This window comes from Phyllobates terribilis, unplaced genomic scaffold (genome assembly GCF_046119375.1).
Source record: "Phyllobates terribilis strain yellow unplaced genomic scaffold, ASM4611937v1 Scaffold_12__6_contigs__length_324123572, whole genome shotgun sequence".
Lineage (NCBI taxonomy): Eukaryota > Metazoa > Chordata > Amphibia > Anura > Dendrobatidae > Phyllobates > Phyllobates terribilis.
Genome location: NW_027362772.1, coordinates 275,760,921 through 275,784,402, shown reverse-complemented (window position 1 = coordinate 275,784,402; position 23,482 = coordinate 275,760,921). Strand labels below are relative to the sequence as shown.

The window sequence follows — 23,482 nt, the reverse complement described above, 5'->3', positions numbered from 1 at the left end:
TGTATAAGCGAATTAGTCCCTCAATCCAAAATTACCACCAGTGGAGGCTTATTACACCAGGACGTAGTCATAGCCAATAATGCAATACGTCTACGCATACACCAATCGAAAACGGTTCCAGCGGGCAGGGGTACTTGGGTACTTCTACAACCCACAAACGGTACACTGAGTCGGGTAACAATAGTAAAAACATATCTAACCATTAGATCACAAAATAATTTCTTCCTATCACACATTGATGGAACGCCATTATCAAGATACCTGTTCCAAGCTATATTTAATAAATGCATAACATCGGCAGGGAACCACCCCAAAGATTACGGGACACACTCATTCCGCATAGGTGTGGCCACGGAAGCAGCAAGAGCAGGACTGTCAGAAACGGAAGTTCAGAGGTTAGGGAGATGGCGATCCACGTGTTTGGCGAGATACATAAGACCGGACTTGTTATTCTAACGTGGTTTGTTTCTTTTACAGGTGACGCTAAGCCAACAGTGTGAGTGATAGGCCACTCGTATATATATTGGGCACAAAAAAGGGCGAAAGTCCGCCCAGGCGGGAGGAAATTAGAGTTTCATAACACATATTTCAACTGGAGAGGTATTAGAGGCCTGCTATGGCCACAGGTACTAATGGAGGTAATCAAGGTAGGGAGAGAGGCAAGAGGTCCGGTCATCTTAGTTATACAGGCCGGGGGAAACAACCTAGGTCATCACAAGAGCGCATAACTAATGGCAATAATGAAACTAGACACTGAGCTCTTCAGAGAATTTTTCACAAAATTAGCTATAGTATGGTCAGAGATTGTGCCGATAGCGGTATGGCAAGGTGCGCGAGACATCACGGCCATCGAATGGACAAGGCGGGTAATAAATATTCGGATGGCAAAATTTAGAAGAGACAGAGGCGGTGTAGTGATACGACACCGACAACTGGAAGGAGATAAAGCAGGCCTCATACGGCCCGACGGTGTTCACTTAATAGATATTGGACTGGACATTAGAGATGAGCGTTGTTCTACTCGAACTGTTCGCCAATCTCAAATTCGAGCTGTTTTGGGCGGTGTTCGAGCCGGTCGGCGAACACGAACAATTTGAGAAAAATTCGGCTGTTCGAGGTTATGTTCGATAACTGTTCGTGCACCAAAATCATAACTGGATTTTTTCTCAGTAATGATGAAAATTAATGTTAATACGCAGTTTGAGTGTACAGCGGGGCGGGGGGAGGGGCAGGGGATGGATCTCTGCAGGAACAATGAAGATCTCCATTTTTTTTTCTCTTTCCCGCATTTGCAGTGGGGAGGTGCAATCTGTCAGCCTATCAGCAGCGCACACACGGAGCGAAGTGCTTTTTTTCACACAAGCAAGGGCATGTGTGATTGGCAGTGTATGTCACATGTCCTTGCCCTATAAGACCAAGCCATTTTCCCCGTCGCCACCATTTTCTCACTGCTGCAGCTGCGTGTTAGACGGCACCGCTGTTGCTGTGTGCGCTATACCTTGTTAATTTCAAGCCAATTTTCGCACAAATATACAGATAGCTTGGGAGTAGGGAATAGTTGTGATTGCAGTCCTTTTAAGGACTAGGTTACAGCATTTCCTACGACTTTTATCAGGCAGGTCTGTGCTCTTAAATAGATAGATTGTGGGAGTAAAGACTAATTGTAATTGGAGTCCTTTTCAGGACTAGGTTACATCAGTTCCTATCAGTTTTTGCCAGGCAGGTCTGTGCCAGTGCTGTGCAAGTTTTTTTCACAGCATTTGGCTGAATCTAGCAAAGCTAATCCTTTTTGGCCTATTGCAGAGTGTGTTAGTCAGTGGAGTAGCCTATCTGTGTTGCAAGATATACCACCTGTGTATAGAATACCAATTTTTTTACTGCACCTAGTGAAGTAAAATCTTTTGGGCATAGCATCATTCTATTAGTCCATCTATACTGACCTCCATCAGGTTGCAAACTGAATATAATTTTTTTCTGCATCTAGCTCTGAAAAAATATTTGGGCTTCTAGCAGTGTGTGGGACTTGGTCTATTAGTCCATCTATACTGACCTCCATCAGGTTGCAAATTAAAAATATTTTTTTTCTGCATCTAGCTCTGAAAAAATATTTGGGCTTCTAGCAGTGTGTGGGACTTGGTCTATTAGTCCATCTATACTGACCTCCATCAGGTTGCAAATTAAAAATAATTTTTTTCTTCATTTAGCTCTGAAAAAATATTTGGGCTTCTAGCAGTGTGTGGGACTTGTTCTATTAGTCCTTCTATACTGACCTCCAGCAGGTTGCAAATTGAATATAATTTTTTTCTGCATCTAGCTCTGAAAAAATATTTGGGCTTCTAGCGGTGTGTGGGACTTGGTCTATTAGTCCATCTATACTGACCTCCATCAGGTTGCAAATTAAAAATAATTTTTTTCTGCATCTAGCTCTGAAAAAATATTTGGGCTTCTAGCAGTGTGTGGGACTTGGTCTATTAGTCCATCTATACTGACCTTCATCAGGTTGCAAATTGAATAAAAAAATTTTCTGCATCTAGCTCTGAAAAAATATTTGGGCTTCTAGCGGTGTGTGGGACTTGGTCTATTAGTCCATCTATACTGACCTCCATCAGGTTGCAAATTAAAAATAATTTTTTTCTGCATCTAACCCAGCCAATAGTTTTGGCCTAATACCACAGTTTGGCCACTCAGCTCTGCTCGGTTACCATCCATTGTTTTTTTGTGCAAACAACTCCAGAGTTGTGAATTAGTTAACCACCAAAATGAGTGGAAAAAGGCCTGCTGCTGGTGGAAAGGGGAATAGGCGTGTTGGGAAGGGGAAAAAAGGTTGTGTCCGTGGGGTAGGTGCAGAAGAAAGACCATCTTCCAGCCAAACTAAAATGTCTACTTCTTTTAGCGGACAATGTGATAAGATCCCTTTCTTACGGCCACGCCAATCGCTACAAATTCCAGATGAGGCACAAAAACAGCAGGTGCTTCAACGAATATCAAGTGCTCCTTTAAGTGGGCTCTCCTCCACATCAACTTCAACATCACAAATACTCCAGTCCTCAAAGGTGTCACCCAAATCGCACTTGCTTCCTCACAGCTCCCAAATCTCCAGCTGCCCGTCTGAGTATGAGGTAGAACAGATGGTTGAGTCTGCAGAGCTGTTTACTCATACTATAGCCTGGGAATCAGAGGTCGACTCCAGCGCTTCTGTGAATCCAGATGAGGAAATGATCTGCACTGATGCCCAGAATCTTTATGAGTCGGATCCAGGACCAGACGCAGAAGGTTCTGACCATAATGTAGACCCTCATTCCCAAACTGTAACTCCTGTTGGTGGAGACAATGAGGAAGACGATGATAAGACTCAAATACCTGATTGGAGCGACAACTTTAGTTTTTTGTCAGGGCAGGAACAGGTTGGCTCTGAGGACGACGGGTGTGATAACGCACAGGGTGATGATGATGAGGTCGGAGATCCCACTTACTGTCAACCCACAGTCAGCCAAGAGATGAGGTCAGCAGAGGAGGTGGAGGAAGATGCTAGTGACGACGAGGTCAGGTTGCGCCTTCCTGGACAGAGACGTAGTACTGGAAGCACGTCAACAACTGCATCCTCAAACACAACTCTGCCTCTCACCACAAGTCGTGGTGGCTCTTCAGGTCGCATGGGTGCTAAGCCTTGCATAGCCTGGGCATTTTTTCAGATCGATAAAGATGACCCAACTCGTGTTATCTGTAACATTTGTCAGCAAAAGCTAAGTAGAGGCCAAAAAATACATAGTTTGAGTACTTCATGCATGAACCGGCACATGGACATGAAGCATAAGTTGCAGTGGGAAGCTCAGTGTGCTACAATGCGGTCTAGCCGGCCGGGCCAACCACCGTCTGCCATATCTTGTGCATCCGCGGCCTCTTCATCCTCTGTGACTGGGGGGACAGCAGTCACACCTGTTTTGGGACGCAGACCTGCCACCTCTTTACCCGCAACAGCCAGCGTGATTGGCAGGTCATCATTTTCTTTGGAGGTGGTAACACCAGCTGGTCTTGAGCGCTGTCCGACATCGATAGCACCACCTTTGGATCAAGGCAACCTAACATGTCCGCCTGCATCTTCCTCACAGACCGGCAGTTTGCCGGGGACACCCTTATCAACCCCGTCTAAGCACAATAGCCAGCCCTCGGTCCCTCAGATGTGGACAAGTAAAAGACCATTTCCTCCTAGCCATGAGAAAGCTAAGAGGTTGAATTTCACCATCTGCAAGCTCTTGGCTACAGAAATGCTGCCTTTCCGCCTGGTGGACACAGAGGATTTTCGAGACCTTATGTCCGTCGCAGTGCCCCAGTACCAGATGCCCAGTCGGCACTACTTCTCAAAGAAAGGTGTGCCTGCGCTCCACCAGCATGTCGCACACAACATCACCGCTTCTTTGAGAAACTCTGTGTGTGACAGGGTGCATTTCACCACAGACACTTGGACGAGTAGGCATGGACAGGGGCGTTACATGTCGCTGACTGGGCACTGGGTAACTATGGTGACAGCAGGACAAGGGGCTGCTGTCCAAGTCTTGCCGTCCCCACGAATTGTGCGTCAATCCTCTTTATGTCATTTTTCCTCCACTGCTTCTGCCTCCTCAACCTCCTCTCGGTCTTCCACCTGCACCCAAAGCCTGTCTGGTCATGCCACAAGCTTTCTAACTGCGCAGAAGGGATCCTGCACACCTCCTTACTATGCTGGCAGTAGGGCTCAACGTCATCAGGCGGTTTTTACATTGAAATGTCTGGGAAATGTGAGTCACACAGCTGAGGAGTTGTGGTCAGCTCTGGAGAACCAATTTCATGAATGGTTGTCTCCACTGGACCTGAAACCAGGGAAGGCCGTGTGCGACAATGCTGCAAACCTGGGTGCGGCCCTTCGCCGGGGCAATGTCACACACGTGCCTTGTATGGCTCACGTGTTGAACCTGGTTGTCCAGCAATTTTTAGCCCACTATCCCAGACTAGATGGCCTTCTGCAGAGGGCACGGTCGCTGTGTGCTCACTTCCGCCGTTCGCATCCCGCAGCTCAGCGACTTACATCTCTACAGAAGTCGTTGGGCCTGCCACTTCACCGGCTAAAATGCGATGTGCCTACCCGGTGGAATTCAACTCTGCACATGTTGCAGCGACTGTGGCAGCACCGACAAGCCCTGGTGCAATACGTTCTGACGTATAGCCTGGGCCAACGAGATTCAGAGGTGGGGCAAATCACGCTGGAGGAGTGGTCTCAGATCAGGGACCTATGCACCCTTCTGCACAGTTTTGAAATGGCGACGAAGATGTTTAGTGCTGACGATGCCATTATCAGCATGACTATTCCGGTGATTTACATGCTGGAGCACATGTTAAACAGAATTCGGAGTCAGGTGGTGGCACAAGAGGAGGTGGAGGAAGTAGAGGAGGAGGAGTTGTATGCGGAAGGGCTAACATCTGCAAGGTCCAGACGGTCGGCAGCACCAAGGCGGCAGGCATGTGAGGGTGGGGGAGATGATTTTACCAGGGCGCATGGTAGCAGCCAAACTAGTGAGGAAGGTGCAGGAGCCCAGGAAGAAGTGGAGGACGAACTGATGGAAGACTCATCAGATGAGGGAGACCTTGATCACATTTCTGTTGTGCGAGGTTGGGGGGAGAGGACAGAGGAAGGAAGCATGATTGCTACCTCGCCACCAACACAACAGGGACTTGGTGCTCCTGGATGCGCAACACACATGAGTGCCTTCTTGCTGCACTACCTGCAACATGACCCTCGAATTGTGAGAATTAGAAATAATCCTGACTACTGGGTTGCCACACTGTTAGATCCCCGGTACAAAAGAAAATTTGCAGAAATTATTCCTGCCATAGAAAGGGATGCACGCATGCAGGAGTATCAGCAGAGACTGTTGCAGAATCTTACATGTGCTTTTCCACAAAATACCAGTGGTGCACGTAGTGAATCTCACAGTTCCAACTTGCCAACCGTGGGACCGTCAAGTGTTCAGCACTCAAACCGTAACAGAACCACAGTATCTGCTGGTAACATCAATTTTGCGGAATCATTTCACCACTTTTTTAGCCCATCCTTTGCAAGGCCACAGGAGACAAGAAGTCTGACACATAGTCAACGCCTAGAGACGATGGTACAGGAGTATCTCCAAGTAAACATTGAAGCCACGACTGTGTCACTGGACCCTTGCTCTTTTTGGGCTTCCAATCTGGATAAATGGCCGGAGCTAGCCACTTACGCCTTGGAGATCTTGTCATGCCCCGCAGCCAGCGTTCTGTCTGAACGTGTGTTCAGCGCTGCTGGTGGTGTGCTGACAGATAAGCGCACGCGGCTCTCCACTGATAATGTAGACAGACTCACGTTCATAAAGATGAACAAATCATGGATCCGAAACGACTTTTCTACCCCTGTGTCATCCTGGGGAGAGTAAAAGCTTGATGATTGGTTAAAATCACCCTACCAACCGTTTTAAGCTTTCAAATTACTAATCATGTTTATCTGTATCTTGACTGGAAAATAATTTGGGCTTTGTAGCAGTGTGCAGCACTGATCCTATTAGGCCATCTATAATAAGCTTCACCAGATTTAAAATTAAAAATAATTTTTAGCTGCATCTAGCCCGGAAAATAATTTTGGGGCTCCGAGATGCGCAAGACACATAAGTGCCTTCTTGCTGCACTACCTGCAGCATGACCCTCATATTGTCAGAATTCGAAGTAATCATGACTACTGGGTTGCCACACTCTTAGATCCCCCAAACTTTTCGATCAACCTTTTCATTTTAATAAAGACCAAAAAAATGGTCATTTTTGAAATTATAAGCATTAGCAGGTTGTTAGAAACTGAAATCAAACAGTTTTCAACTCAAAACTTTATTCTAGGTGATGTTACATTTTCACATAGGACCCCTTGTTCGAAAGGAGCTTCTGAACTCTCTCGTCCATTGAATTTGTCAGGTTTTGGATGGTTTCTGCTTCAATTGTTTTGCATGAGGACAGAATACCCTCCCAGAGCTGTTGCTTAGATGTGAACTGCCTCCCGCCATCATAGACACTCCTTTTAATGATGCTCCAAAGGTTCTGAATGGGGTAGAGGTCAGGGGAGCATGGGGGTCACACCATAAGTTTGTCCCCTTTTATGCCCATATCAGCCAGAGATGCAGATGTTTTATGTGCAGCATGAGATGGTGCATTATCATGCAGAAAAATGATCTTGCTGTGAAATACACGGTTCTTCTTCTTGAACCATGGCAGGAAGTGCTGTTTGAGAAAATCCACATACATTATGGAGTTCATCTTTAGCGCCTTCAGGGATCCTAAAGGGGCCGACAATCTCTCTCCCCATGATTCCAGCCCAAAACATTACTCCACCTCCTCCTTGTTGGCGCTGTAGCCGTGTTTGCGTGGGGTGTCCATCAACCAGCCATCCTCCACTCCATTCATCTGGACCATCGAGCGCTGCACGGCACTCATCCGTGAACAAAACAGTTTTGAAATCAGTCTTCATGTAATGTTTGGCCCACTGGAGCCGTTTCTGCTTGTGTGAAGTGGATAGAGGAGGTCGACAGGATGGCATATGCACAGCTGCAAACCTCTGAAGGACCCTGCATCTTGTTGTTCGGAGGACGTTGGAGGCACAAGCAGCTTCAAAAACTTGTCTGCTGCTATGACAAGGCTTTTTTGCCGCTGCTGTTTCAACCTGACGTAATTGCCTGTAGGAAAGAGTCCTCAATTTGCCCTTATCAGCACGCACACGTGTGTACTGTGAATCAGCTACATACTTCTTGATTGCCAAGACACTTCATCCTGATCATCGCACAATGTTGATTGTAGTCATGCCTTGACCTAAACACTCCACAATTTGTTGCTTCTCAGCAGCCGACACATCCTTTTTCTTTCCCATTTTGGCAGAAAATGTAGGCTGCTTAATAATGTGAGAGAGCCTTCTTAAGTAGTCTTGCCTTTCATTGGACACACCTGCCAAACTAATTAGCACAGGTGTCTGCAATTGCTTACAGTGATATAAAGAGCCCTGACACACATCACCATCAATGAGTTTAACTGACAAACAAACAAATTCTTCCCTTATCACTCCTAAACACTTTTTGCATAATAATTTGGAACGCGGTGTACATGTGCTTTTCCACAAAACACCAGTGGTTCACGTAGTGAATCTTACAGTTCTAACTTGCCAACCGTGGTCTGTATGGAATTGTTCAATAAAGGGCCCAAAATTAAGATAACATAGATGGGAGAGGTCTCTATGAATAGGAATTCCTAAGTATTTGATACCCTGTGAGGGCCAGGCAAAGGGAAAGTTGGACTGGATGGAATCCTATATGGATTTAGGGAGGGAGACATCGAGGGCCTCAGACTTCGCTGCATTGATTTTAAAATTTTACCATGTAACAAAGTGATCTATTTCAGCCATAACAGCAGGGATGGATATATGTGATTGAGTGATATATACTAGGACATCATCAGCAAATAGAGAGCACTTGTACTCGGTGCCTCCCACCTCAATCCACCTAATATTGGGGTTATGGCGAATTGATGAGAGCAGGTGCTCCGTCACTAGGATGTATAAGAGAGGGGACAGAGGACATCCCTGCCTTGTCCCATTGGTGATTGTGAAAGGTGATGAAAATGTTCTGACGCACCCCCTGGGCCTTGGGACACCCGGAGCCGGACCCTTTTTGGTGGATGCTGGTGGTTGTAGTCTTCGTGGCGGCGATCCGGTTCTGTGGCTCAGGGCGGTCAAACCAGTGGCGGAACTATTTATGTGGTTTTGATGTTTAAATGTCCGACTACGCCACCCGTGGATTGCGGTCAGAGTGAACCGCCGCTACAGGGCAGACCGCTAAGGCTGGTGTTGTGGGTGAAGCAGAGCGTAGCATAACTCCCCACGGGAGGAGTATAGCCTCAGGGCAGTGTATGCGGAGGATGGGGGTGATGGTGCAGGGCAGCAGCAGTAACGACACGGAGTCAGTGATGCAGTTCAGGTCCTTTACTCACAGTTCTTATTATCCAGACCACGTCTGCAGGTAACGGCTGCCCACGTCGTACTGTGCTCACCAGGTGAGGGGCTCAGACAACTCCCAGATAACTTTGGAGCGCTTCACAGGACCCCCTTTGTGTGTCCTTTGTCTGGCCTTTCTTACCAACACTTCTGTCCGGCTGCCTCGGGCCTCCTCTTGGTAAACTTGGCGCCAGTTTCCCTGACCCTATGTGGTGCCTTCCTAGCGGGTGGAGCAAGGGGCTGCGCCACATAAAATGTCAGAGCCTCCGGTTTCTAGCTGAGGGTCGTTTCCTGCCTCCACTAGTTCGGGGACCGGTCTCCCCCTTTGGCCTGACCCCTCCACGCAGGTGGATTCGGGCGTGCGGTGGCGACTCGCCCGTCCGCACCCCTGGGATCCCTTCATTCCTCGTTCCTGGAGCCTTCTCCGCTCCTCTTCCTTCCTTCTCCCTCTTGCAGGCCTGGGCCTCTGTTACTAGGCCCGCCTCCGGAGCAGAGCTCATGCAGAGCCCCTGCTCCCTGCCACTTCTGCTCAGACTTCTCTGCACTGAACTAAGATGGTGCCCACCTTTTATACTCCCTTCTCAATGCACCCAGGAACTGCTTCCTCCCTGCTCCTGCACTGCAGGGTTCCCCTTCCTCAGTGTTCCCTCCCCCCACTCCAGCCAGGGACAGGGACTGTCGTGCCCATCTCAGGGGCATATTGGTCGCCCTGCCCCACGGCAATGTGGTGTAATGCATGCAGGTGTCGGGTCCTGATCCACACTCCATCCTTATCTGAGAGTGAGATATCACACCTCTGGGTGAGGTGTAATACGTCTGTAGCAACCGAGCCCTCGGTGCTACAGTTCCATTTATCTTCAGCCTAGGTGACGTATTGTGATACAGGGCCGTGATTTTGGCTATAAAAGGGTCCCCTAGACCCCTACCCCAAGCTTTTTAAGAGAATCATATATGGCGTGCCAGGAGACTCTATGGAATGCTTTCTCAGCATCCAACGAGAGTATCTACTTACAAATTTTTACCTGCATCTAGCCCAGGAAATACTTTGTGCCTAGTAGCAGTGTCTGCTAGTCAGCGGATTATCCCGGCTGTTAAGCAAGCTACACCACCTGTAGTTTGGACACTTAATTTTTTCAAAGGAAATGCTTCGGGACCACGGGATACTTAGTGAAGAGCATCAGGAGGCACCCCAAGGCATAGGGGCTGGGACTGGCACTAGGATGCCTTGCGGTGGACAGCCGAGCTCGATCCTTATAAAAGCTTTTTAACTGCAGCAGCTTTAGTGGACGCTACTGGAGCTGGAATTACGCGGCTGCTGGCATGAGGCTTGCCCTCCAATAGATCCTTGTAAATGGATTTAAAGTGTATTCATTCAAATTAGAGGGACAATTTAAATTAAAAAGCTTAGAGCTGCCTCCACCACAGGGGGGCTCTCTCGACCCACCAGCGGACAGGCACCAGTATTGGGAGAGGGGGGCTGGCCGTCAGGGTTCACCGCGGCTCTGGCACAAACCCGGCGACACGGAGGTGGCACGGGCAGGAGCGGACTGGCCGTCTCGGCTTCTCACTTTTTGGATTTTAGAAGGGCATGACATGCCTATATCTGTGTCTCCCCCTCCTTTTACTCCTCCACCTCTTTTCTTTTCGCATGACTATATGTACTTGTCACTTTTCCATGTGTTAGTTGTGTCTTCTGAGCAGTTTGTCAGCTTTTGGACACCTTTGAAGGTGTTTTCTATGTGTTTCTATGTGTTTTTGTTTGCCTGCCATTGGTTTTAACGGTGTTCGAAGGTGTTCGACGAACAGTTCGACGAACAGTTCGGCGAACACACGGGTGTTCGACGAACCGAACCGAACTCGAACACTACGGGGGTGGCTCAACACTACTGGACATATTCCTGTCAGGACTCCAGGACGGAGTGGAACAAGCGTTAAGAGTGATGGGTGGGGGTCAGAGTCCTGCATACGAGTACGCTGGATCCTCCGTGGCCTGGAAATAGAAAGGACATGTTGGAGATTTACACTTGTTGGCCAACTTGCCGGAGTGGGGACCCAGGGCATGCTGAAACAAGCTGAATTATTTTAGAAATAAAATGCCTTTCTAATGGAATGAGTATAAAGAGTTAATAAAGCTGTGACCGATCCTCACCCATCCAGTTGTAAGAGTTACATTATTGTATTGTTCATGAAAGGGGGGCGGTAGGGGGGCTGAGCGTCTGGGTTTGGTTGGGGGTCCCCACAGTCTGCCTAGGCTAGATTCATTTAAAAATTCTTATTAGATACACAGGCGGTGCAGCTTGCTTCGCAGCTGGGCTACTACGCCCAAAGTATTGCCCAGGCTAGATGCAGTTAAAAATTCTACGCTGACTAGCAGACACTGAAGATTTGGAGCAGACCTCTGAGTAAACAGCTCTTCAGACTCAACCATCTGTGTTACCCCAAGCCATAGTGTATGTAGTTTCTTACAGTTAAAAGGGGGGGTGCGACCCAACCCACCTGGAATTGACGATGCCAACGTCACGTAAGACACAGCAAGGTGACTCCCAAAATTGTGGCACAGACACCACTTAACCCTAGAACACATACCTGTGGCCTTGCAGGCCCGCCCAGTTAATTGTTTTCTATTTTCTGCAAGATTACTTTAGTTAGAATTTTGAAACTCTAGGTATTCTTCATGTATATAGTTGTTTGTCATTTGAGTTTGAGTTATTCCATGTTATTTGCACACGGGCCTAAAGGGCCACAGGTATGTGAAAGTGTAGATTTTTATGGTCATGCGTTCTAGGGTTAAGTGGCATCAATTGCCCCACTGTTGCTTAAAACGGTTGGTGAGGTGATTTTACCAAATCCCCAAGCTTTTAGTCTCCCAAGGATGACACGGGGTAGAAATGTCCTTGCGAATCCATGATTTGTTCATCTTTATGAACGTGAGTCTGTCTACATTCTCAGTGGACAGCCGCGTGCGCTTATCTGTCAGCACACCACCAGCAGCGCTGAACACACGTTCAGAGAGAACGCTGGCTGCATGGCATGACAAGATCTCCAAGGCGTGAGTGGCGAGCTCCGGCGATTATTCCAGATTGGAATACCAAAATGAGCAAGGGTCCAGTGACACATTCATGGCTTCGATGTTCACTTGGAGATTCTCCTGTACCATCCTCTCTAGGCATTGACTATGTGTCAGACTTCTTGTCTCCTGTGGCCTTGCAAAGGATGGTCTAAAAAAGTGGTGAAACGATTCCACAAAATTGCTGTTACCAGCAGATACTGTGTTACTGTTACTGTTTGAGTGATGAAGACTCGACAGTCCCACCGTTGGCAAGTTAGAACTGTGAGATTCACTACGTGCACCACTGGTGTTTTGTGGAAAAGCACATGTAAGATTCTGCAACAGCGTCTGCAGATACTCCTGCATTCGTCAATACCTTTTTATGGCAGGAATTATTTCGGCAAATATACTTTTGTACCGGGGATCTAAGAGTGTGGCAACCCAGTAGTCGGGATTACTTCGAATTCTGACAATCCGGGGGTCATGTTGCAGGTAGTGCAGCAAGAAGGCACTCATGTGTCTTGCGCATCCAGAAGTACCAAGTCCTTGTTGTGTTGGTAGCGAGGTAAGAATCATGCTTCCTTCCTCTGCCCTCTCCCTCCAACCTCGCACAACAGAAATGTGATCAAGGTCTCCCTCATCTGATGAGTCTTCCATGCCCATCGCCAGTTCGTCCTCCACTTCTTCCTCGGCTCCTGCACCTTCCTCAACAGTTTGGCTGCTACCATGTGCCCTGGTTAATCCCTCTCCCCCACCCTCCCATGCCTGCCGCCTTGGTGCTGCCAACCGTCTGGACCTTGGAGATGTTATCCCTTCCGCATACGACTCCTCCTCTACTTCCTCCACCTCCTCTTGTCCCACCACCTGACTCTGAATTCTGTTTAATGTGTGCTGCAGCATGTAAATCACCGGAATAGTCATGCTGATAATGGCATCGTCGTCAGCACTAAACATCTTCGTCGCCATTTCAAAACTGTGCAGAAGGGTGTGTGGCGCCCTTGAGGGTTCAGTCGCCACAGAGTTACTGCATCTCACCCAGAGGTGTGGTATCTCACCCTCAGGTAAGGAAGGCGTATGGCTCGGGACCCTGACTCCTGCATCCAACACATACCCGCAGTGGGGGTAGGGCGAGATTGCTCCTAAGGGAGAGCACAGTCCCAGGTCCCTAGCTGGTTTGAGGGTCCTATGTAGTGGGTGCTTAGGGGAGCAGCTTAGGGGAGCACATGACAAGGAGAGTATAAATAGGAAGCCATCTTAGAAAGAGCAAGCCAGACAGAGGAGGAAAAGTGACAGGAGCAGAGACTAGGCATGAGCTCTGCTCCGGAGGCGGGCCTAGCCTGGGAGGCCCAGGACTGAAGGAGAGAAGAGAGGAGTGGGAGCTGGAAGGCTCCAGGAACCGAAGGGACCCTACGGCTACGGGCCGTGCAGAAGGCCACCCGTACTCCCGCTGCTACCAGGAGGTAGAGGGGTCAAGCCAGATAAGGGGAACCGGTCCCTCAACTAGCGGAGAAACAGCAAGGCTCAACTAGAAACCGGAGGCTGCTGTATTTCATGTACTGCAGGCCAAAGTCCACACCAGTCTCACTAAGAAGGTAGCCACATAGGACCCAGGGGACGGAACACACGTCACCCGCCAAGGCCCGAGGATACCGGATAGAAGTGTCACTGGGTGTGAGGTGCAGGGAGAAGGCCAGAGAAAGGACACACAGAAGGGGGTCCTGCTAAGTACTCCGGAGCTATCTGGGGGCAGACTGAGCCCCTCACTGAGTATGCACAGCACGACGGGGGAGATTGCTCTGGTACCTGTAATCTGGACTACAACAACTGTGAGTAATATCTTGAGACGGCATCACACGGACTCTGTGTTCATTACTGACTCCCTGCACTACAACCACCATCATCCACCCACACTGCCCTGAAGCTACACTCTTCCTGTGGTGAGTAATAATACCGTTGCTGCAAAACCACCAGCTTCAGAGGACTGTTCCGCAGCGACGGCCCCTTTGGCCGCACTCCACAGGTGGCGTAGTCAGACATTATAAAATCCATATACACAAATTACCCTTGGATTGACCGCCCTGGGTCACGGACTGGGTCACCGCCACAGTGACTACAACCCCCAGCGTCTACCGGCCCGGCTCAGGGTACCCCATGGCCCAGGGGGCGCGTCAACTTCATAGGTCCCTGATCTGAGACCACTCCTGCAGCGTGATTTGCCCCACCTCTGGATCCCGTTGGCCCAGGCTATACGTCAGAACGTATTGCAACAGGGCTTGTCGGTGCTGCCACAGTCGCTGCAACATGTGCAGAGTTGAATTCCACCGTGTCGGCACATCGCATTTCAGCCGGTGAACTGGCAGGCCCAACGACTTCTGTAGAGATGTAAGTCGTTGAACTGCGGGATGCGAACGGCGGAAGTGAGCACACAGCGACCGTGCCCTCTGCAGAAGGCCATCTAGTCCGGGATAGTGAGCTAAAAATTGCTGGACAACCAGGTTCAACACGTGAGCCATACAAGGCATGTGTGTGACATTGCCCCGGCGAAGTGCCGCACCCAGGTTTGCAGCATTGTCGCACATGGCCTTCCCTGGTTTCAGGTCCAGTGGAGACAACCTTTCATGAAACTGGGTCTCCAGAGCTGACCACAACTCCTCAGCTGTGTGACTCACATTTCCCAGACATTTCAAAGTAAACACTGATGCCGTTGAGCCCTGCTGCCAGCATAGTAAGGAGGTGTGCAGGATTCCTTCTGCGCAGTTAGAAAGCAGGTGGCATTACCAGACAGGCTTTGGGTGCAGGTGGAGGACCGAGAGGAGGTTGAGGAGGCAGAAGCAGTGGAGGAACTTCGAGATAAAGAGGATTGACGTACAACTCGTGGGGACGGTAAGACTTGGACAGCAGCCCCTTGTCCTGCTGTCACCATAGTTACCCAGTGCCCAGTCAGCGACATGTAACGCCCCTGTCCATGCCTTCTCGTCCAAGTGTCTGTGGTGAAGTGCACCCTGTCACACACAGAGTTTCTCAAAGAAGCGGTGATGTTGTGTGCGACATGCTAGTGGAGCGCAGGCACACCTTTCTTTGAGAAGTAGTGCCGACTGGGCATCTGGTACTGGGGCACTGTGACGGACATAAGGTCTTGAAAATCCTCTGTGTCCTCCAGGTGGAAAGGCAGCATTTCTGTAGCCAACAGCTTGCAGATGGTGAAATTCAACCTCTTAGCTTTCTCATGGCTAGGAGGAAATGGTCTTTTACTTTTCCACATCTGAGGGACCGAGGGCTGGCTGTTGTGCTTAGACGGTGTTGAGTAGGGTGTCCCCGGCAAACTGCCGGTCTGTGAGGAAGATGCAGGCGGACATGTTAGGTTGCCTTGATCCAAAGGTGGTGCTCTCGATGTCGGAGAGCGCTCAACACTAGCAGGTGTTTCCACTTCCCAATGAACTGACGACCTACCAATCACACTGGCTGTTGCAGGTAAAGAGGTGGCAGGTCTGCGTCCAAAAACATGTGTGACTGCTGTCCCCCCAGTCACAGAGGATGAAGAGGCTGCAGATGCACAAGATGGGCAGACTGTGGATGGCCCAGCCGGCTAGGCCGCATTGTAGCACAGTGAGCTTCCCACTGCAACTTATGCTTCATATCCATGTGACGGTACATGCATGAAGTACTCAAACTATGGATTTTTTGGCCTCTACTTAGCTTTTGCTGACAAATATTACAGATAACACGAGTTGGGTCATCCTTATCGATCTGAATAAATGCCCAGGCTATGCAAGGCTTAGAGCCCATGTGACCTGAAGAGCCACTACGACTTGTGGTCTGAGGCAGAGTTGTGGTTGAGGATGCAGTTGTTGACGTGCTTCCAGTACTCCGTCTCTGTTCAGGAAGGCGCAACCTAACCTCGTCGTCAATAGCATCTGTGATGCCCCGCTGCGCTTGGTATCACAGATCCTAGAAGAGTGCATTGATGGAATCCTCCACAAGAGGCCCCCATAAACATTCACACATCTCCACCTTCCACCTCAGACCAGCAGAGGGAGCCCGTTAGGGATATAAATAGGGAAGGTGGAGCTAGGCAGTTCAGTTCCTCTGAAGAGTTCCTGCAGTAGAGAAGCCTAAGAGAGGTCAGTCTGCAGTGGAGCTCAGTCTAGTCTAGAGAACGCAGTTAATAGTTCAGCAGTGGAGCGCGAGTCTCCTGCTTGCTAGATTCAGGGAGCCCAGATAGAGCTTAAGGTGTGCCGGTGCCGTAAGATCAGTGAAGCGCGGCAAGCTGCCGTTAGTGTGTATAGCCTAGTGAGGGCCCGAGTAGGCCGAAGGCGAGTGGCGAGTTAGTACATAAGGGGCAGAGGAGCTTAACCAGCTCACCCCGAAGCATTTACCGGACACAGGATCCGAGCTTACCGGTATCTCTATGACCCAGTAAGGCATAACCGGAATCCCTGGAGAACTACAAGTCCCAGGATCGCTAAGGTGCTGATATGTAACAGAGCCAGGAGACACTTAGGCCCCGCATACTGGGAGCGTGAACTCCAAGAGAAGGCCCTACCACAAGGTCAGCCAGCGCAGGACAGAGACAAAGTTAGGACTAGCTCCAGGCAGGTCAGAAACTTACTACGCAGAGGCAAGAAACAGGAGGCCCTACACCCGCTCATTGGGGAGGATCCTGATATGCACCCTTCACCCTACAGTGTTCCGGGATGTGCCTGAATTTCCACCAGTAAAAGGTACTGAAGTGACTACCGTGTCCATTCCCGTTCTTGCTCTGACCCAGCTGGGTCTCGCCTGTCCTGCATTCCCCCTGCATACGCTGCCCTGAGACCTAGGTCCACCTGTGGGGAGCTATACCATCGAGCTGCCTTATCATCGGCCTCAGTGGGCTGCTGCAGCGCTGGTGCTTGTCACCAGATACCACAGGTGGCATCATGAACTCTTATAAAATTAACAATTATCCACCCTTTTAAAGAGAGACCCCAGGGTACGGGCCAGGGAGCCGACCACCGCGACATCCCCAAGGCCAGGCAAATGCCCGGGTACCGAGTCATCCCCATCCCCAGGGCTAGTCACATCCTCCTCCACCTCCTCTGCTGACCTCATCGACTGGCTGACTGTGGGTTGACAGTAAGTGGGATCTCCAACCTCGTCATCATCACCCTGTGTGTTATCACACCCGTCGTCCTCAGAGCCAACCTCTTCCTGCCCTGACCGAAAAGTCAAGTTGTCGCTCCAATCAGGTATTTGAGTCTCATCATCGTCTTCATCATTGTCTCCACCAACAGGAGTTACAGTTTGGGAACAAGGGTCTACATTATGCTCAGAACCTTCTTCATCTGGTCCTGGATCCGACTTATAAAGATTCTGGGCATCAGATCAGATCATTTCCTCATCTGGATTAACAGAAGCTCTGGAGCAGACCTCCGTTTCCCAGGCTATAGTATGAGTAAACAGCTGTGCAGACTCAACCATCTGTGCTAACCCATACTCAGACGGGCAGCTGGAGACTTGGGAGCTGTGAGGAAGCAAGTGCGATTGGGGTGACACCTCTGAGGACTGGAGTATTTGTGATGTTGAAATTGAGGTGATGGAGAGCCCACTTGAAGGAGCACTTGATATCCGTTGAAGCACCTGCTGTTTTTGTGCCTCATTTAGAATTTGTAGCGATGGGCGTGTCCGTAAGAATGGGATCGTATCACATTGTCCACGAAAAGAAGTCGACATCTTAGTTTGGCTGGAAGATGGTCTTTCTTCTGCAGATGTTACCCCCCCCCCCACCGTGGGGGGCCTCGACCCACCGGCGGACAGGCACCAGTATTGGGATAGGGGGGCTGGCCGTCAGGGTCCACCGCGGCTCTGGCACAAACCCGGCGACACAGAGGTGGCACGGGCAGGAACGGACTGGCCGTGTCGGCTTCTCACTTTTTGGATTTTAGAAGGGCATGACATGCCTATATCTGTGTCTCCCCCTCCTTTTACTTCTCCACCTCTTTTCTTTTCTCATGACTATATGTACTTGTCACTTTTCCATGTGTTAGTTGTGTCTTCTGAGCAGTTTGTCAGCTTTTGGACACCTTTGAAGGTGTTTTCTATGTGTTTCTATGTGTTTTTGTTTGCCTGCCATTGGTTTTAACGGTGTTCGAAGGTGTTCGACGAACAGTTCGACGAACAGTTCGGCGAACACACGGGTGTTCGACGAACTGAACCGAACTCGAACACTACGGGGGTGGCTCAACACTACTTGGGAGTTCAGATCAGTCAGAGTACTACAGTGAGAGGAGCAGGAGCTCTGTAGGAGGTCTGCTCAGGAGGAGGGCTTAGCCAGAGAGGCCCAAGACTGAAGAGAGAGAGGAGCAGGAGAAAGGCTCCAGGAATGTGGAAGGGACCCCAGAGGTACGGGTAGTGCTGGAGGTTACCCGTTCGCTTGAATCTGCCAGGAGCTGGAGGGGTCAGGTCGCACAGAGGGGACCGGTTCTTTAAGCCTCAACTAGGAAACCGGAGGCTGCAGTATTTCAGGTACTGCAGCCACAAGCCACATCTGTCTCACCAAGAAGGTGGCCATAGAGGACCCAGGGGACAGAGAAGACAAGGTCTGCGGTCACTGGATTGGGACACTAGGTGTGAGGTGCAGGGAGACGGCCAGAAGGAACACACAGAAGGGGGTCCTGTTATGTACTCCTGAGGTTCCTGAGGGTTGGCTGAGCCCCTGCCCGGTGAACGCAGCATGGCGTGGGAAGTTATGATCTGCAGTTGTAACCGGGAGCAAAAGTGAGAAGTGTGAGTAAATCCGGAAGACTGCACCCGACTGTCTCTATCAATTATTACTGCTGCGCCATCACTACACAGCACCACAAGTGCTACTTCCATGACAGCAACATCTACACTGCCCTGGAGCTAAGCTCTTCCTGTGGAGAGCTGAACCAACTCTGCTGCATTCACACCAGCTCCAGAGGACCTGCTTCGCAGCGGCGGGTCCATATAGCCTCATACGAACTGTATATAAGAACTGTAAATCCCCTGTAATATTTCCCCTTTTGATTGACCGCCCTGGGTCACGGACCGGGTCACCGCCACTGTGACATCTCCCCTAGCAATGACCGGCCCGGCACCAAGTACCCCATGGCCCAGGGGGGCGCGTCACTTGCTCATCACTAATCTTTTTCCATCAAACCCCTGGAATACTTCCAATAGATTATTATATTTCTCTTACTGAGAGCAGTCATCCTTTTTTTCGACTAAGATGGTACCAAAGCCTTATTTTCTCCTTAATGTTGCCACCTCCCCACCTGTATACTCCAGGATAGCCTCATCCTCCACTTGTATCCCCAAGTGTCTCATCTCCCCCTCCAGTGCATTATTCCCCACTTTGATTCTATATCACCCTATCCCTGAATAATATTACTTACAGTGTCCTCCATTAATTGTCCTCTCATTCTTCCTTCAGATGCGTAGGAGCATTCCCACCCAGCTGGTGTTCCTGGGCTTAGCTGGACTCCATGGCACCTGTAACTGCGGGCACTAAGCACTCACATATAGTGCACATCTGCTCTGCCATCTCCCATGACACTGGCAAGAACTCCGCCATGAGCCACATAGACCATGCTCGGGTATCTCTGCATCTCTACACTCCTCTGCTGACATGTGTGCCAGTCATGACAGAAGAGCAAGAATTCTGGAGACAGGAGGACAGGGGCCTGGTCTCGCCACTGTGTTGCTCCAGTGCAGAAGTCTCATGAGTCTTAATACACATGAGACTTTTTAAAGCATAAAATAGCCTGCACAAGTGTTGTGGTAACCTCTGCTTGGTGTCCTCTTTTTAAATCTATTAGTGAAGAGTCGGTCGTGATCGATCCAGTACAAAGACTCGGCTCCCTTCTATGAATGTTGGGAGGTGGCCCGCCGAGGAGAGACACTTGAAGTTTCTGAATAGCTCTCACTGGGATAAAATTGGGATCCTAAACAGCCAGCTCTTTTTGGTGAGCAAAGCCAAATTATCCAGTTCATAAAAAGAGCCGCCAAAGTGCAGATAGTCTACACTGAGAAGCCATCCCGGCTCTTGGATGGTCCATATAGTAGAGTCTAAGAATTGTTCTTCTAAGGATTATCAGAATAAACCTTTACTGCAATGGATCCACTGAGTGCCGACTGTTATTTTCATATTGGTGTATAAGGAGTGGGATCCTACTTAAGCTCCATACACTGATGTGCAACCTACACTTAAATAAAAAAAGAAAGTGCGGCAGCAGAACGACCATGGTCTGATATTTTCAATTCTTTTCCTGTAGACCCTGTGGGGGACAGGAACTTTTCTTAATATTATCACCTTTTTTTACCAATCAGGTAATATAGGTGCTCCCTCCATTGACACATTTAGTGTTGGTCTTCTTATTTTTACTTTACGGGAGAGGGTTATTTATTTCTAATTATCTCTGCACCTAATCAGAATATTTTTTGTAATTTCTGGGAATGTAAGAAATGGGGGGAGGGAAATCAACAAGGAATGCAAGAAGGGGGCTAACCTAACCATAAGGTTTCCACTGTCCAAGTTCTTCTAAATCTAATTTTCTTCACGGAGTAACATCTAATGTGTTCATGGCAGTGAAAGACTTAATTATCAATTATCCTTGGCAAATAATTGTACAATTCTTAATGATTATGTCTATTTATAATTAGACGATACAGATGATGTTGGCTAAAATGTGTGTTGTGTGTTATAGTCAGAATTTTCTTAGTGTTTAATCTTTTATTTGATGCAAATCTTTTTTCTTACCTGTATCTTGGCACTGTCTCACTTCAAGTCGATCCTCTTTAATTTTGATAGTAGTCATTAGTCCATGGGTATTGCTATGTGCGGTCATCTTGTGAGCCTATGTGGAGATTCATAACACATTAACTGGACTCCATAGAAAACAATGCAGAGGGGCTTCTAAATTCTCCTCCTTTCTGACAGATTGCACAGCTCTTGTGTCCTCAAAATGTCTGGAGGAGCAGGTGACCAGATTTGATCATCAGCTTCCTCTCCAATTAAAAAAAAAGCTTTATTCTCATGTGATCGATTTTCAAATGGAGGAGGCTGATGAATGGGTCTGGTCTCAAGCTCCTACTTTAGCAGCAATTTTGAGAACAGGAGAGCTGAGCTGCCTGTGATATTGAAGAAGATCCTGCATACAAATATTAGTATGTATGTAAACCCTTTTGTATTTTGCAAAAAAGAATGTAAACTAATTAATATCTACCATTATCCCCATGATCAATGTTAATGGGCATATGCTGTAATACGTGGGCACAGGATTATTAACATTCACATAACACATCCAACTACGTACCTGATGTCCTGTGTCCGTTTCCATGTATGTGGGGCACATTCTGTCTTCTTGTCCAAGATCCAACCATCAAAACACTTTCTTATATTTCACCCTTAGTAATAAAAATCATCCTTGTAATTAGACAGGAGGATCGTGGCGTCACAGTGCATTTTGCTGCTCCCAGGTGCTGAGTATTGAAGGGTTCTCAATGGCGACCACTTGTTACACAGTCAGCTAGAACAGGCTGTTATTTGGTCATACGAGAGAGCCAAATCAGCAGAGCTCGTTTCAATAGGTTTGTTGTTTTACCTCGGGTCAGGAGCTGAGCTGAGCCAGTGTCAGATCCTGTTATGTTTATCCACTGCTGAAAAGTCGCTCAATTTCCAAATTCAACAATCCGTAAAAGCGTAATCCATATCTCAAAGAATTGTTTTTATTTATAGGGGCTGTTTGCATGGTATAGAAAAATCAACACGTGTGTGTATATTTAAAAGATAACATTTAATAGGAATATATTATAATTAATTGCAACTGCAATCTCAAAAATCTAAAACTAGTACTTAGTAAAGCAGATGATAAAAAGAAACAAAAGTAATCCTAGGGGCGCTGCTCACTAAAATAGCTCTGGTTTGTCCCCATGACTCCCGCCATAACTAGGGCAGTCCACAGCTATCCCTGGCTGCTAGGAAGCTCAGCACTGTCCCTCTTTGCTTTCCAACGCGTTTCTCCAGCAAGGGTTAATCAGGGTAACTCAGCACATATTCATAGGTCCAAAAGGAAAACAGGGTTAAATTCCATCTGCACTGTGCAAACATTTGCTGGAGAAACGAGTCGGAAAGAACAGAGTGACAGTCCAGGGCTTCCTAGCAGCCGAGGATAGCTGTGGACTGCCCCTGTTAGAGCGAAAGCAGGGACGGACAGACTGAAATTCAGCCCTGACATTTCAAATCACACAGGCCCATGCTGTGCCCACCCCTGAGCACTATATGGGGATATATTACTAATATTACCCTGCCTGGAGGAAATCAAGCTTTACTACAAATCCTATATTTCTAATAATACCGATAATATTGCTATATAAGATTAAATAATTATAATATCAAAATAATAATATTGCAATATTACAGACAAATACAAACAAACCATAACCAAATATTACCAGCATATGCACTATTGATAATACCACCATACTAATTGTTAAAGGGATTGAGGTTAAAGTCTATGTAACATCAGACTTCTGAATCCTCATAGCGCACACTGAGGAGTCTCCAGTGCTAGCACTGGGAGCGGCCGTCATCTGACCACAAGTATGCGATTTTCACACCTCCAGCCTCATCCCGACTAATTGTATTCTGCTTTGCTAATTTCACTTGTATTAAGCGATACTGTGCACATCTAGATGGCACGTGACTGCATGTATGCAAATCGCATATTGTGGTTACATGATCAGGGGCGTAACTAGATTAGGTGCGAGGGTTGAAATCGAACATGGGCCCTGGAGCTTATGGGGCCCCAAAAGTCCCTTTGGCCTATATGAAAAGATCAATGCTATTAAAGACTTGCAATAAAACTCCCAGGGCCAGCACTGGAGAATTCTCAATTCTCACAGAACGCAAGCTCTATGAGGATTCAGAAGTCTGCAGTCATATAGAGCCACTGCAGACTTTAACTTCAAGCTTGGACAACTACTTTAACCAAATACAGTGCACTAAGACTGACATCACCACCATACAGTGACTATATAAAGGTCATCTCACCTCTTCCTCTGAACTGTTCCTCAACATTCAATCCTGTGTCTCTAAGCACAGACAGCCACCTCATGCTCTCTCCTGCTCCCACCTACTAACACTTTCTCTTCTGCTCCTCACTGCTGGCGACATCTCCCCAAATCCTGGCCCTCCTCACCACATCCCCACAGTCACTTCCACCTCCTATCCATGATCAATCACAAACTCTCACAACCCTTCTAACCTCATATACATCCGCCCAGCCAACGCTTCTCCAGTCACACTAACAGGAGCTCTATGGAATGCTCGCTCCGTCTGTAACAAACTTTCCTACATCCATGATCTTTTAACCACTAGCAAACTTTCCTTCCTCGGCATCACTGAA

At 48.4% G+C, this 23,482-nt stretch overlaps 1 protein-coding gene across 1 annotated transcript in view; it reads right to left on the bottom strand.

The window, feature by feature from the left end:
• The window catches only part of TMPRSS5 (transmembrane serine protease 5), a 223,795-nt gene extending 201,732 nt beyond the window's left edge, over positions 1-22,063 (bottom strand). The window contains exons 1-2 of the mRNA XM_073655271.1: positions 21,392-22,063; positions 20,836-20,932 (exon numbers count right to left, since the gene is read on the bottom strand). Of these exons, the coding sequence (XP_073511372.1) occupies positions 20,836-20,932; positions 21,392-21,430 (136 nt within the window). The 5' untranslated portion in view covers positions 21,431-22,063. The remainder of the gene's footprint in view (positions 1-20,835; positions 20,933-21,391) is intronic.
• Positions 22,064-23,482: the final 1,419 nt, after the last annotated feature.